General features: G+C 50.1%; 1 protein-coding gene across 1 annotated transcript in view; it reads right to left on the bottom strand.

The window, feature by feature from the left end:
* Positions 1 to 14,393, bottom strand: part of CCZ1 (CCZ1 vacuolar protein trafficking and biogenesis associated) — a 149,051-nt gene that overhangs the window by 112,021 nt on the left and 22,637 nt on the right. Inside the window, exon 6 of the mRNA XM_075319172.1 lies at positions 1,252 to 1,299. Within this exon, the coding sequence (XP_075175287.1) occupies positions 1,252 to 1,299 (48 nt within the window). The remainder of the gene's footprint in view (positions 1 to 1,251; positions 1,300 to 14,393) is intronic.

Genomic DNA, 14,393 nt, shown 5'->3' with positions numbered 1-14,393 from the left:
AAGAAGACAGGATGATGTAAGGTAAGAGAAGAGATTATATATATATATATATATATATATATATATATATATTAGTGACTGGTCACCAGGCTGTAGCCCCACTGCATTTGTAACATGGCAGACAATTGTGAGAACTTCCCGGTGGTGAAATGGGAAGAAAGATCTGCAGCACAAACAAGCTATAATGCCAATGAGTAAGAATCACCGAATACTGTAACATTATGGGGGTATAAGGCAGTCGGATAGCACACTGCAGGTAAAATGCTGGATTTACTACTAACTATACTGGATTACTAACTATTTCTTACAATACTACCCGAATAAGTTGGATAACAAAGTTGTAAGACTCTTAAGTTAGGCTTCCGCCCATACATAACAGATTCCCCGACTATGATTATTCATAAGAGTCAGACTCCATAATAAATCATTTCTAATTCACACTATGGAGCAGAGAACGGGTCACATATTTTTAGATTATTGCTTAGGACCAAGTATCATAGACAGAACGTGATACCTATAAGTTTCTTTGCTCCTGTCTAGACTGGCAGACTAAGTCATCAGTTCTAAAGTTTACTAATGGTACGGATACCCACACCAGCAGGGCACAGGGATATTCTTTATATCCTTGTCTCAAAAGAGGATTTTCTCTAAGTTTACAACGATTTAGCAAGTGATGGCCTATTGCTAGAATAAAAGGTATCCTCTAGTGCTCAGAACCCCCTCAATTAGCAAACACTAAACAGGAAACCTCCTTTAAAAAAAGGGAATCGGTCAGCAGGTTTTTGCTATTGATTTCAAGAGCAGCATAAATAATACAACACAAGAGCCCAACTCTACCGATAGGAGTTGTATTTTCAATGCAATCAGCATTTTACGAGCAGGAGGACTACATGTCATGGGCATTGCAGTCAGGCTTACCTGTCTAACCCCGCCCCCACCACTGAGAAGCAGCTCCCTCACAATGCACAGTGCCAATATGGGGGTGTGGGTGGGGTTATACACAGTTTAACTCTGAGCTCTGCTACATTCACATCAGACAAAACAGGTACTCTATGTAAATACACAACGCAGCCCAGTAAGTGATACATCCCTGCATTCAGGCTCTCTTGCCCCCAAGATTATATAGCAAAAACCTGCTGACAGCTTCCCTTCAACTCCAACCAGAAATCTGCATCAATTAGTAACAGGCAGTCTCATAATTATAAGACATGTTCTTAGAATGGGGTCTCTACTGATACATATATGTCTTACCTTATACATTTTGTAGCATTGCTTCAAAACTGAGGAATACACCTTGTCCTTAAGAATATTAACAAGAAAAAAAAAAATTAAAATCTTTTTGAGAAAAATCACCAGTTTTAAGAAGCCCTCCTATAAAGATTTGTTTCTTAATAAGGCTGTGTATGTAGTGTGAGTTTTAATGCACTCTCCTACCACTGTCTTCTCCAATGTCCAGAACTGCTCTGGTCCTCTTCTCAGCCACGTCACCGTATTGTAGACTAGCCGGTTCGCTCTATTCTCTATGTGTGAGACAAAGAAGGGAATTTTGTTTACTTACCGTAAATTCCTTTTCTTCTAGCTCCAATTGGGAGACCCAGACAATTGGGTGTATAGCTATTGCCTCTGGAGGCCACACAAAGTATTACACTTAAAAGTGTAAGGCCCCTCCCCTTCTGGCTATACACCCCCAGTGGGATCACTGGCTCACCAGTTTTAGTGCCAAAGCAAGAAGGAGGAAAGCCAATAACTGGTTTAAAGACCAATTCAATCCGAGGAAACATCGGAGAACTGAACCATACCACATGAACAACATGTGTACCCGAAAAAACAGAAAAACCCCGAGAAAACAGGGCGGGTGCTGGGTCTCCCAATTGGAGCTAGAAGAAAAGGAATTTACGGTAAGTAAACAAAATTCCCTTCTTCTTTGTCGCTCCATTGGGAGACCCAGACAATTGGGATGTCCAAAAGCAATCCCTGGGTGGGTAAAAGAATACCTCATGATAGGGCCGTCAAACGGCCCTCTCCTACAGGTGGCCAACCGCCGCCTGAATGACTTATCTACCTAGGCTGGCGTCTGCCGAAGCGTAGGTATGCATCTGATAATGCTTGGTAAAAGTAAGTAGACTCGACCAGGTGGGTGCCTGACACACCTGCTGAGCCGTAGCCTGGTGCCGTAATGCCCAGGATGCACCCACGGCTCTGGTAGAATGGGCCTTCGGCCTTGAGAGAACCAGAAGCCCAGTAGAACTGTAGGTTTCAAGAATTGGTTCCTCGAGCCCCCGAGCAAGGGTGGATCTGGAAGCTTGCGACTGTTTACGCCGACCAGCGACAAGGACAAAGAGTGCATCCGGGTGGCGCAGGAGCGCCATGCGGGAAGTAGAACCTGAGTGCTCTCACCAGAACCAACAGATGCAAATCTTTCTGAAATTGATGGACTGGACGAGGACACAAAGAAGGTGAGGTGATATCCTGATTGATATGAAAATGGGATACCACCTTAGGGAGAAATTCCGGAACCGGACGCAGAACTACCCTGTCCTGGTGAAGGACCAGGAAGGGAGTTTGTATGAGAGCGTTGCTAGCTCGGAAACTCTCCTAAGAGACGAGACCGTTACTAGAAGGCCACTTCCCGTGAAAAACGGGAAGGGAGACATCCTTCAAAGGCTCGAAAGGCGGCATCTGGAGAGCAATTAGAACCTTGTTCAGATCTCAGGGCTCTAACGGCCGCTTGTACGGAGTGCTGAGAAGACAAACTCCCCGTAGGAACGTGCGTACCTGAGGAAGTCGTCGTTTCTGAAAAAATACAGATAGCGCTGAGACTTGTCCCTAAAGGGAACTGAGCGACAACCCATTTTCCTACCTAGATTGCAGGAAGGAAGGAAACATAGACGATGCAACCGGCCAGGGAGAAACACCCTGCGCCGAGCACCGAGATAAGAACATCTTCCACGTCCTGTGGTCAATCTTGGCGGACGTTGGTATGCTAGCCTGTCTCATGGTGGCAACCACGTCCTGAGGTAATCCTGACGACACTAGGTTCCAGGACTCAATGCCACACCATCCGGTTGAGGGCCGTAGAATTCAAATGGAAGAATGGCCCTTGAGACAGCCAGTCTGATTGGTCTGGTAGTGCCCCCGGTTAGCCTACCGTGAGGCACCACAGAACCGAGTACCACAACATCCTCGGCCAATTTGTAGCGACGAGGATGGCGCGGCCGCAGTCGGTCTTGATCTAGCGCAGTACTCTGGGCAACAATGCCAGAGGTGGCACCTAAGGTAGCTGGAACTGCGACCAATGCTGAACTAAGGCGTTTGCCGCCAGAGCTCGATGATTGTGAAACCGTGCCATGAAGCTGGCACATTGTTGTTGTGCCGTGACGCCATTAGATCGACGTCCGGCCTCTGTCAGCGGCGCCAGATCTCCTGAAACCCGTCCGGGTGAGGAGACCATACTCTTTCGGCCACACCTCAGCGACTTAGGAAGTCAGCTTCCTAGTTTCCACACTTGGGATGTGAATTGTGGATATGGTGGATGCCGTGTCTTCCACCCACATCAGAACCTGCCGGACTTCCTGGAAGGCTTGCCGGTTGCGCGTTCTACCTTGGTGGTTGATGTATGCCACCGCTGTGGAGCTGTCCGACTGAAGTCGGATATGCTTGCTTTCCAGCCGCTGTTGGAAGGATTGTAGGGCAAGATACACTGCTCTGTGTTCAAGAACATTGATCTGAAGAGTGGACTCTTGCTGAGTCCACGTACCCTGAGCGCTGTAGTGGAGAAAAACTGCTCCCCACCCTGATAGACTCGCGTCTGTCGTAACTATCGCCCAGGACGGGGATAGGAAGGACCTTCTTTTTGACCAAGAGGTGAGAAGAAGCCACCACCGTAGAGATTCCTTGGCCGCCTGAGAAAGAACGACGACTCTGTTGAGGGACGTCGACTCCTCGTCCCATTGGCGGAGAATGTCCCATTGTAGTGGACGCAGTAAAACTGCGCGAAAGGAACTGCCTCCATTGCTACCATCTTACGTAGGAAGTGCATGAGGCGTCTCAATGTGTGCGACTGGTTCTTAAAGAAGAGCTTGCAGCCCGTAGTGAATGCTGTTTGTCTAGCGGCAGCTTCACTATCGCTGAGAGAGTAAGAAACTCTATGCCTAGATATGTTATCGATAGGGTCGGGGTCGGATCTGACTTTAAAAAGTTGATGATCCACCCAAAACTCTAGAGAGTCTCCAGCGCAACGTTCGGGCAGTGTTGGCATGTTTCCTAAGAGAGTGCCTTGACAAGTAGATCGTCTAAATACGGGACCACAGAGTGACCCTGAGAGTGCAGGACTGTGACTACTGCTGCCCTGACCTTGGCGAAGACCAGTTGGACTGTCGCTAGCCGGAAGGTAGAGCTACGAACAGAGGGTGTTCGTCTCCTATAACGAAGCGTAGAAACGCTAGTGCTCTGGATCAATCGGCACGTGTGGATAAGCATCCTTGATGCCTAATGATGCTAGGAAATATCCTTGGGACCTTGAGGCGATGACATGGCGGAGGGATTCCATCCGGAACCGCCTGGTGTCCACGAGCTTGCTGAGCATTTTTAGATCCAGAACGGGACGGAACGGCCCGTTGTTATAGGTACCGCAAAGAATTTGGGGTAAAAACCGTGACCTTGTTCCTGAAGAGGAACGGGGGTCATCACTCTTTCTGCCTATAGAGTGCACCCTGTTTGCAGAAGAGCAGCGGCCCGGCCGGGAGGTGGAGAAATTCTGAAGAATCGAGTTGGAGGACGAGAAGTGAGCTCTATCCTGTACCCGTGAGACAGAATGTCTCACACTCAATGGTCATTGACCTATGGCAGCTAAATATCGCCAAGGCGGGAGAGCCTGCTACCGACCGAGGCCGCAAGTCATGAGGAAGCCACCTTGGAAGCGGGTTTTCAGACTGTCGCTTTTTTGGGCGAGACTGAGCCCGCTAAGAATCTTAGCTCCTCTGATCCTTTTGAGTCCACATTGGACGAGGAAAAATGGGACCTGCCCGAGCCTCGAAAAGGCCGAAAACCCCGACTGCCTCTTGCTCTGTTGGGGTTTGTTGTGTCCGGGCTGAGGAAAGGATGAATCCTTACCCCTGGACTGTTTGATGGTTACATCCAACGCTCACCAAACAGTCGGTCAGCAGAAAAAGGCAACTGGTTAGGCAACCTTTTTTGGAAGCAGAATCTGCCTTCCATTCACTTAACGATCAGACCAGGCTCTGCTTAAAAACACGGAGTAGCGGAGGCTACCGCCGCACGGTTCGCAGAGTCCAGGACAACCTGAATCGCGTAAGAAACAAATGCAGACATTTGAGAGGTTAAGGATGCCACCTGCGGCACAGATGTACGTGTAACCGTGTCAATCTGTGTAAGACAAGCTGAAATAGCTTGGAGTGCCCCAAGGGAGAGAATGCCGGAGCCAACGGTGCGCCGACAGCCTCATAGATGGCTTTCGACCAGAGATCCATCTGTCTGTCAGTGGCATCTTTGAGTTTGCAGTTCCATCTCCCACTGCAACTATGGATCTAGCTACAAGCCTGGAGATTGGAGGATGCCGCTCGGGACATTGGGTCCAGTCCTTGACCAAGTCAGGGGACAGGGATAACGTGTATCCTAAGCCGTTTGGAGAAGCGCATATCTGGATAAGCGTGGTGTTCCTGGACTGCCTCTCTGAAGGCAGAGTGGTCCAGAAAAATACGTGAAGCTGACTCCTCCACTGGAGGAGCTGTGAGAAATAACCCACATTCTATAGATGGACGCTATAAGATTATTTACTATGGCGTCACAATCAGGTGTATCCAGATTGAGAGCGGTCTCAGGATCAGAATCCTGAGCCGCTACTTCCGCCTCATTACACAGCGAGTCCTTCTGTTAGGACCCTGATGAAACCGAGGCCGCTCATAGCGAGCCCACTTAGGCTGTCTGGGACTGACGTCCGTGCAGAGCCGTGACTCTGGGATGCGTGTGACATTCCCGGAGCTGTTAGTTATTCACACTGAGGGGGGCCATGGATCAATGATTCAACAGTGCCCATATTGTGAGAGACATGTCCGGACTGCTAGGCTTCTAGTATCATAGCCATAGTCTCAGAAAATCTGTCAGTAAATACTGCAGACACCGTCTTCATCCCCTGGCCATTAGTGCATACAATGGGAGTCTATGTAACCTGCCGGCCGTGTAGCCGTACATGCTGTACCAGCTGTATAGAAAAACATGTGGTTCTGCACCTTTGTTTTACACAGAGAATATGCTGATAACTCCTCCGCATAATCCAGGAGGGTATATACAACGTGCGAGCAAACAGTGCAATGTATATAGTACAAGCATATCTATAAGTGCACTTCTGCACTAGTGGGGTTAGCACCACAGGTGCTGCTTAACGCCTGTCACAGCGATTGTGTGACTATCAGAATGCCAGGGTCTTCCACACTTGTCTCTGTATCGTACAGAAACTGACACTAATGGCTGCCGGTGTCCTTGTAGAGAAGGAAGCCGTGGGCGTGCCTGAGAAAGTGCGGGAATCCGGATTCACAGTGCACACAGTGAGAGGGGTGGAGTATGCAAAACATACTCCAGCTCTCAGCTCTGCTCTATGCAGCGTCACGCCCCTACCCTGACTGTCAGGGCTGTGGGCGGTAACGAAGGGAGACTAGGCCCAGAAGCCGGGGACTCGAGTTAACAGCGCGGCCGCCGTAAAAGCGCGGGCCGCGCTGAAGTCCCCGGCGCACCACAAGTGCCAGCCGCGCCGCAGTTCCAGCGGCCGGCGCGACCGATTCATAGAAGTGGCCAGCGTCCCGCCCCTCTCCTGACTGGCAGGTCTGGGGGCGGGAACGAACGGAAGCAGGCCGCAAAAGCCGGGGACTCTAGTTATCAGCGCGGCCGCCGTAAAAGCGCGGGCCGCGCTGAAGTCCCCGGCGCACCACAAGTGCCAGCCGCGCCGCTGCCAGCGGCCGGCGCGAGCGATTCCTGGAAGTGGCCAGTGTCCCGCCCCTCTCCTGACTGGCAGGTCTGGGGGCGGGAACGAACGGAAGCAGGCCGCAAAAGCCGGGGACTCTAGTTATCAGCGCGGCCGCCGTAAAAGCGCAGGCCGCGCTGAAGTCCCCGGCGCACTACAAGTGCCAGCCGCGCCGCAGTCCCAGCGGCCGGCGCGACCAATTCCCATAAGTGAGCCTGCTTCAGCAAGCTGAATGAGGCCATGGCACAGGCGCCGCAGCGCTGATGTCCCCCGGCGCACTACAACACCCAGCATGCTGCGGTGTGAGCGCCAAATGCACGGGGACACAGAGTACCTTGAGGAAGCAGGGCCATGTCCCTGATGTACTCCGCTCCATCCAGCATCTTCTCCAGGGGCTGTAGATGGAGCACGGTCTCAGTGCCTGGAGACCGGTAAATCCCACTTCACCCAGAGCCCTGTAAAAAGGGATGGGGAAGGAATCAGCATGTGGGCTCCTGCCGCCGTACCCGCAATGGGTACCTCAACCTTACAAACACCTCCGACATACAGTGGGGTGAGAAGGGAGCATGCTGGGGACACTATATGTGTCCTCTTTTCTTCCATCCGACATAGTCAGCAGCTGCTGCTGACTAAAAAGTGGAGCTATGCGTGGATGTGTTGCCTCCTTCGCACAAAGCACAAAACTGGTGAGCCAGTGATCCCACTGGGGGTGTATAGCCAGAAGGGGAGGGGCCTTACACTTTTAAGTGTAATACTTTGTGTGGCCTCCAGAGGCAATAGCTATACACCCAATTGTCTGGGTCTCCCAATGGAGCGACAAAGAAAGTCTCTTTTACAATGGAAAAGCTATGGAGCCTCGTTCGACACTGTATAGACTTACACTGTAAAAGCCACTTCTGGATCACTCAGAGAGCAGAGTGACCCAGACAGTCTGCAGAGCAGTGACGTCACTGAGAAGAGGACCAGAGCAGTGCTGGACACTGGAGAAGACAACGGTGGGTGAGTATATTAATACTCTTACTATATCTCTGTATGTAGTGCAGTGTAAGAAAGAAAAAAAAAACAAAAAACAAAAAACCCTTCATGGGAAGGGGTCTTTAAAATTCCTTTAATCCAGCATTAATGTAACCAGGGAGGTTCCAGATTATTTATTTTCACTTTCTTAACCCTAAGTCACATACAAGAGGCTTGACAGGCACATCTTTTACCTTCATTTCTCCCTCCAGGTAGTCTCCTGTCTCTAGCAGCTCTGTGAAACCTCATACCACAGTTGGATTGCAGAGCTTCAGGAGGACAGATATAACTGCGCTAATCTCTCAGGCTCATTGTATGTGAACACGTCACTCAATAAGGTTGGTATTTTATGTTTTTATTCATCACATGATCTGCAAGTGTAATTTTTCTGGGGAAACTTCAGGATCTAATTCTGATTGAATGTGTTTAATAGTACTTAAGGTACCTTAAAATTAAGTTTGTTTCCATAAATTTTCTTTGTAGAGTTTTTTGACAGAGTCGAACTGGGGACTATTTGGCGGGAGTTTTGAAATGTTTGTATTTCAGAGTTAGTTTTATGTTAAGTAAATGAGTTTGTTTTTTTTTGCACCTGATTATGTGTAGTCTCTTTTATTACATCCCTATGAAGGTCACTGATCACTTTTAGAGCACTGAAATTGCAAACATTAGATATTATAGGTATTTTTCTAGCCTGCGCCTGACAGTCACATTGTATGTGAACTCGTTAGAACCGATATTGTATGTGACGGAGGGTTAAAAGGGAATGTGTCATCAGAAAACTATTTCAAAACAAGGTTTTGTGTTTGAAATATTTAATTTTTGTTTACGGTTTTGTTGGTTTTTTTTTTTCTAATTTACCAGGTTTATGATCTACAGGTAAAAATGATCTTGAAACCTTGCAGTTTTTACAAGGAGACTCATAATTGACTGACACTTCCTGTCCTGTAGAGATCACATGTCATTACCATCACTGGCAGGATCATCATAGAAGAGGACAGCTCTAAAGTGTGAAGCAGAAAACACAGGAGTCCCCCATCTGCTTAAAAGGGAACATGTCAGGCTCCCTCTGCCCTTTAACCCAGCAGTATTCATGGCTGTAGGCCCAAATTCCCTAACTAACCAGCCCTGTATAATGCAATTCATAGGGTTTTGGTTTGTTTTGTTTTTTTAAAAAAAAAAAAAAAAAAAAGCTTCAAACAAAAACACTTAAAAACCTTGCTTTCTCTATGCTAATTAGGGCCTTAACTAGTCGCAGGGTCATTCATTCCCTAGACTAGTTGGCCATTTTTCCCATGTTATCACCCTTTCTCTATCGTTTCATTGGGGGACACAGGAACATGGGACACAGGAGCATGGGTGTATGCGCTGTGGCTAGAAGGCTGACACTAAGTAAACAAAAAAACAGTTAGCTCCTCCCTAGAGGTGTACACCCTGAGCCGGAGGTGGATCCATGCCAGTTTTTTTGCTTAGTGTCGTAGGAGGCTGAAGTAGGCCCATATCCTCTGCTATTTGGGCCCACCTCAGCTGTCTTTTTTCCGTTTTTCTGACTACGGCGTCACTCAGCCTTTTCATTTTATTACTTTTGTTTTACTGCAGGGTTAAAGTCTCTGCAACAGAGAGCACCCCTCGCCAGCTCCATCCCTCCGGGTACCGTCCCCAGGGGTGTTGAGGCTCGAGACGTCAGGCCCTCTCCCCCTCCATCCCTACGGTGCCATCCCAGGGTTGTTTTGGGGTCGAGTATTTTCAAGGGCACACTCCCCGTCCTCCCCTACGGTACCGTCCCAGGGGTGTTTCTGGGTGAGGCAGCAAGGGCTCTTCTGCAAGCCCAGGCCTTCCCATCCATGCCCACAGAGATCCGGGCCCAGGGAGAGGATCACAGGCACTGCAGCGCAGGAGCACTCAGCAGTGCTCCATCTCCCCAGCGTCCTCCTCAGAGATCCGGGGCCCAGGGAGAAGATCGCAGGCACTGCGACACAGGAGCGTTCAGCGGTGCTCCATCTCCCGAGCGTCCTCCAGAGATCCGGGGCCCAGGGAGAAGATCGCAGGCACTGCAGCGCAGGAGCGCTCAGCAGTGCTACATCTCCCCAGCGTACCCACCCCGGTGTCACACAGGGGTGTACAACACTCACCGTGTGGGCACAGCAGGCCGAAGATCACAGCGATGCCGACAGGACGCAGGTAAGTCCTGTGCTTTACCGGTCAGCGCTCTGCTCCTGAGGGCCGCCTGCAAATATTTTGTCCCCAGTCTGGGCCTACCTCAGACCTGAGCGCTCCGCCCCCCCCCGCTCGCTCGCTTTTCCTCCGGCCCCACGCCCCCCTGCATGGATACAAGCCCCCATGCACGCCCCCTCAAAAAAAAAAAAAAAAAAAAAAAAGCCCGCGCTTTTCCCAATGGCGCTTCTCCTCGGCGGAAGAATGGGCCTGCTGATCACCGGTGCCGTCCCCGCAGCTCTGACACCACTACTGACCTGGGAAGGACACAGGACCTGGGTGAGCGCTGCTCCTGCTGGGAGTAGAATATATTTTTTCCATCTTTCCTTCTCTTCTCCCATCGCCTGTCTCCTCCCTAGCGTCACTAGTGAGAGTTCCCTGAGCACCATGACTAATTCTAGGTCATCCCGTTCCAAACAGGTCCCCTTTATTATTATGTATTTTGCGTGCACATCCCGCAAGGAAAAATTCTCCCAAGGCCAGGCTACGCCCCTCTACTCGGCTTGCGCCCCAGACCCACAGCCCACGCAGATCGCCCCAGACGCCGCAAGCACCTCCGTCGCCATTGCGACTGCAACAGTGCATGACGCCCCGAGCACCGATGTGCCCCCTCCCCCGGACTGGTTGACTTCTGTCCCAGTCGGTAGACTCTTTCAAGGGCGTCGCTGACCACCGCGCAGGTGTTGCAATCACTACTGCAGCCGGCTCAGGACGACAGTCGGTCTGATCCAGACCCTGCCACTGGAGCGCAGAAGCGGACCCGCCGGGTCTCCTCTTCAAATTCTTCCCAAAGGTCTCTCTCACCTCCGGGTCCCGATTATCACTGGTCTCCGGAACCGTCCGACCTCTCAGGAGAGGAATCGGATGCCGCCTCGCTGCTGGATTCAGATCAGACAGCCGATATCAAGCGCATGGTGGATAGTCTGGTGGAAACAGTAAATCAAACACTGAAGCTCCATGCGGACGCCGGTTCCACCCAGAGCTCGCATGTATCCTTCAAACGGGTTAAGAGTGTCCACAGGCATTTCTGTGACCATCCAGAATTTGCTGAAATTCTACGCAAGCACAGGCAACAACCGGACAAGACGTTCACCAGTGGTAAGTTGATTGTTTTACACTACACTTTCCCTGAGGAACTCAGGAAGGAATGGGCAGGCTCGCCAGTAGTCGACCCTCCTGTGTCCCGACTGTCGTCCCACACAGTACTATCCCTCCCGAACGGGGCATCTCTCCAAGACGCCACGTATCGAAACGTTGAAAGTTTCGCCCGTTCGGCCTTTGAGGCGGCGGGCGCAGTCCTTTCCCCAGCTTTCGCCGCCGTTTGGGTCGCAAAGGCCATGGTGTCCTGGGCCGATACTCTCCGTAGGGGTCTTCGCGTTGGTTCTTGCGATCCAGAGTTCGTCAACATTTCGGCACAGATTGCTCTCGCGGGTGAGTACTTAATCAATGCATTCCTGTCAGCGGCCAACTGTGCAGCACAAGCGGCTAGCAACACGGTGGTCATCCGTCGGGCGACCTGGCTCAGAGCCTGGAATGCGGACACGGCCTCTAAGAAATAGCTTACCGCCCTCCCCTTTGCAGGAGGTCGTCTGTTTGGGGACAGACTGGATCAGATTATCGCCGAGGCTACAGGAGGGAAGAGCACCTCTCTTCCACAGCTGACACCTAGACGTCTCTCATGTCGCCAGCCAACCCCAGGGTTCCAATCCTTTCGTAACCTCAGTCCCCCAACCCATCCTAAGAGAAACAGATCTCCGCAGAGACACAGAAAGAGTCCGTCTTTCAAAACAAGCCCTTCCCGGCATTTTAGGCCATGCCAGCCATCCAAGTCGACATCAAGATCACACCGTTTCCATGCTAAAATGATTCGAGGTCTCCGTGCAGAGACGACTGTTTCGCTTCCAACACGTCTGGCTGCCTTGGATCACGGACGCCTGGGTCAGAGTAATTTTAGACTCAGGATACAGAAGAAAAGAAAAAAAAAAAAAAAATAAAAAAAAATTCTCCCTCCGAAGAGACCTCAAGACCCTCCACCATTCGTGTGCGGTGTCCATACGTTTTTGCCATGACTCGGATGGTGGCGTCAACAGAGGCGGTTCAGCTTCCACCTTTGTCCCCTTCAGCTAACCCTGCTGAACAAAAATCGGACAATCTCTACTTACCCTGGTTCGCAGGTTCCATCTTTCTCCGGAAATCCGTCGCTCGCTTCTGTGGCGGACCAGCAGCCACAAGCTATCTGGAGGAACGTCATTCCTACTAAGAGACCCAACACTATCAACATCTTAGAAATCAGAGCCATCCTACGAGCCTTGCAGAATGTCCAAAGCTTCATAAAAGGATTACCAATCAGGTTCCAGTCGGACAATGCCACAGCGGTGGCGTACATCAACCACCAGGGCGGCACAAGGAGTGTCATGGCGTTGAGGGAGGTGAAGAAGACCATCCAGTGGGCAGGTGTTTACAACTTCAGTACACATCCCCGGCGTGTAGATTTCGGCACCCGACTTCCCCGGCAGTCAAGGCCTAGTGTTGGGCGAATGGTCTTTCAACAGGGAAATTTGTTTCAAACAGATCTCCACAGATGGACTCCAGATGTAGTCCAGATGTCCTCTTAGGTCAACAATCAAGTTCCACAGTCATCTCCTGTCATCACGACCAGCGGGCGTTAGGAGTCGTCGCTCTTATCGTCCTGTGGAATCGGTTCAAGCTACCATTCATCTTTCTACCGCTTCCACTGGTCCCAAGAGTCCTCAAGAAAATTGAAGCTGAAGGCATCTCAGCGATTCTCATAGCCCCAGAGTGGCCCAGGCGAGCATGGTTAACAAAAATTCACGCAACCCATCGCAGACTAACCATGGCGGTTTCCAGACCCACGGCTTGCCTGTTGAATCCTAGGTACTAGCCCAAGCTGGCAACCCTCTCAGGCCTGTCGCCTGTTTCTAGTTTTCCACCAGGACACAGTTGTCCTACGCCCGTCTCCATCGTTTTTTGCCAAAGGTAGTATCTCCTTTTCATTTGAATGAGCAGATCGTTCTTCAATCTCTCTGGCCGGCCCCAATTCACAGCCTGGAAGGGGTTTTGGTTTTTTTTTTTGCACACACTAGACCTAGTGCAATACTCTCCTGATTTATGTCCCGAGAACGGCACCTTTCCGCATGTCAGATGGTCTGTTTCGTCCTGCCTACTAGCCCCAAGGGGGGCATGCCGGCGTCCAAGGCTACGATTGCAAGATGGAAGCCTACAGGATTCGGAACAAGTCTCCGAGGGGAGTAAAGGCACATTCCACCCGTGCAGTAGTGGCGTCTTGGGCAATCAGACACCAGGCGTCGGCCGAACAAGTCTGCAGAGCCGCCACGTGGTCCAGCCAGGTTTTACCAGGTGTACACCCTGACGTCAGCGGTTGCCTACCTTGGGAGAAAAGTGTTGCAGACAGATGTTGCACACTTATGAAAGGGTGCTGCACGTTTCGACATAGGTTTTTTTTGTCTAGATCTGTGTGATTTGCTTCTTTTCCCACCCAGGGACTACTTTTGGACGTCCCATGGTCCTGTTTCCCCCAATGAAATGACAGAGAAAGAAGGATGTTTGTGTACTCACCGTAAAATCTCTTTCTCTGAGTTTTCATTGGGGGACACAGGACCCACCCTGTTTGGATATTGGGTTGTTTTCTTACTTTGCCGGATGATCCTGGTCTTCCCGGGACCGCGTTCTTGCACTCGGCATATGCATATTGCATAATAATTTAAATATAATATAATATAATATAATATATATATATAAATAATATATATATATCAGAGACTCATGATTTCCAGTGTCATCACAGGTAATGGAAATCTCGCACATGTACACAGCCATGTCAGGGGTCTTCAGAAGCTGGGTGGATGGTTCTTGGCTTCATTAGGAGCACTGCGCATAACCAGACGTTTAGAAGACAGCACATCATCTCAACTTCTGTTCACGCACAGTGTGCCTAATGATGCCGGGACGTGTACACCCAGTCACACCTTCTCATAGAAATCACGTTATCACACCCTCAGGGGCATGATAACATGAAAAAACGTCTGAGATAGAGATAGAGATAGAGATATATATATATATATATATATATATATATATATATATATATATATATATATCTATATATATATATATATCTATATTACACACACACACACACACACACACTTTC

The sequence above is a fragment of the Anomaloglossus baeobatrachus genome, chromosome 7 (assembly GCF_048569485.1).
Source record: "Anomaloglossus baeobatrachus isolate aAnoBae1 chromosome 7, aAnoBae1.hap1, whole genome shotgun sequence".
Lineage (NCBI taxonomy): Eukaryota > Metazoa > Chordata > Amphibia > Anura > Aromobatidae > Anomaloglossus > Anomaloglossus baeobatrachus.
The sequence above is the reverse complement of the archived record's forward strand: the minus strand, read 5'-3'. Positions and strand labels throughout refer to the sequence as shown.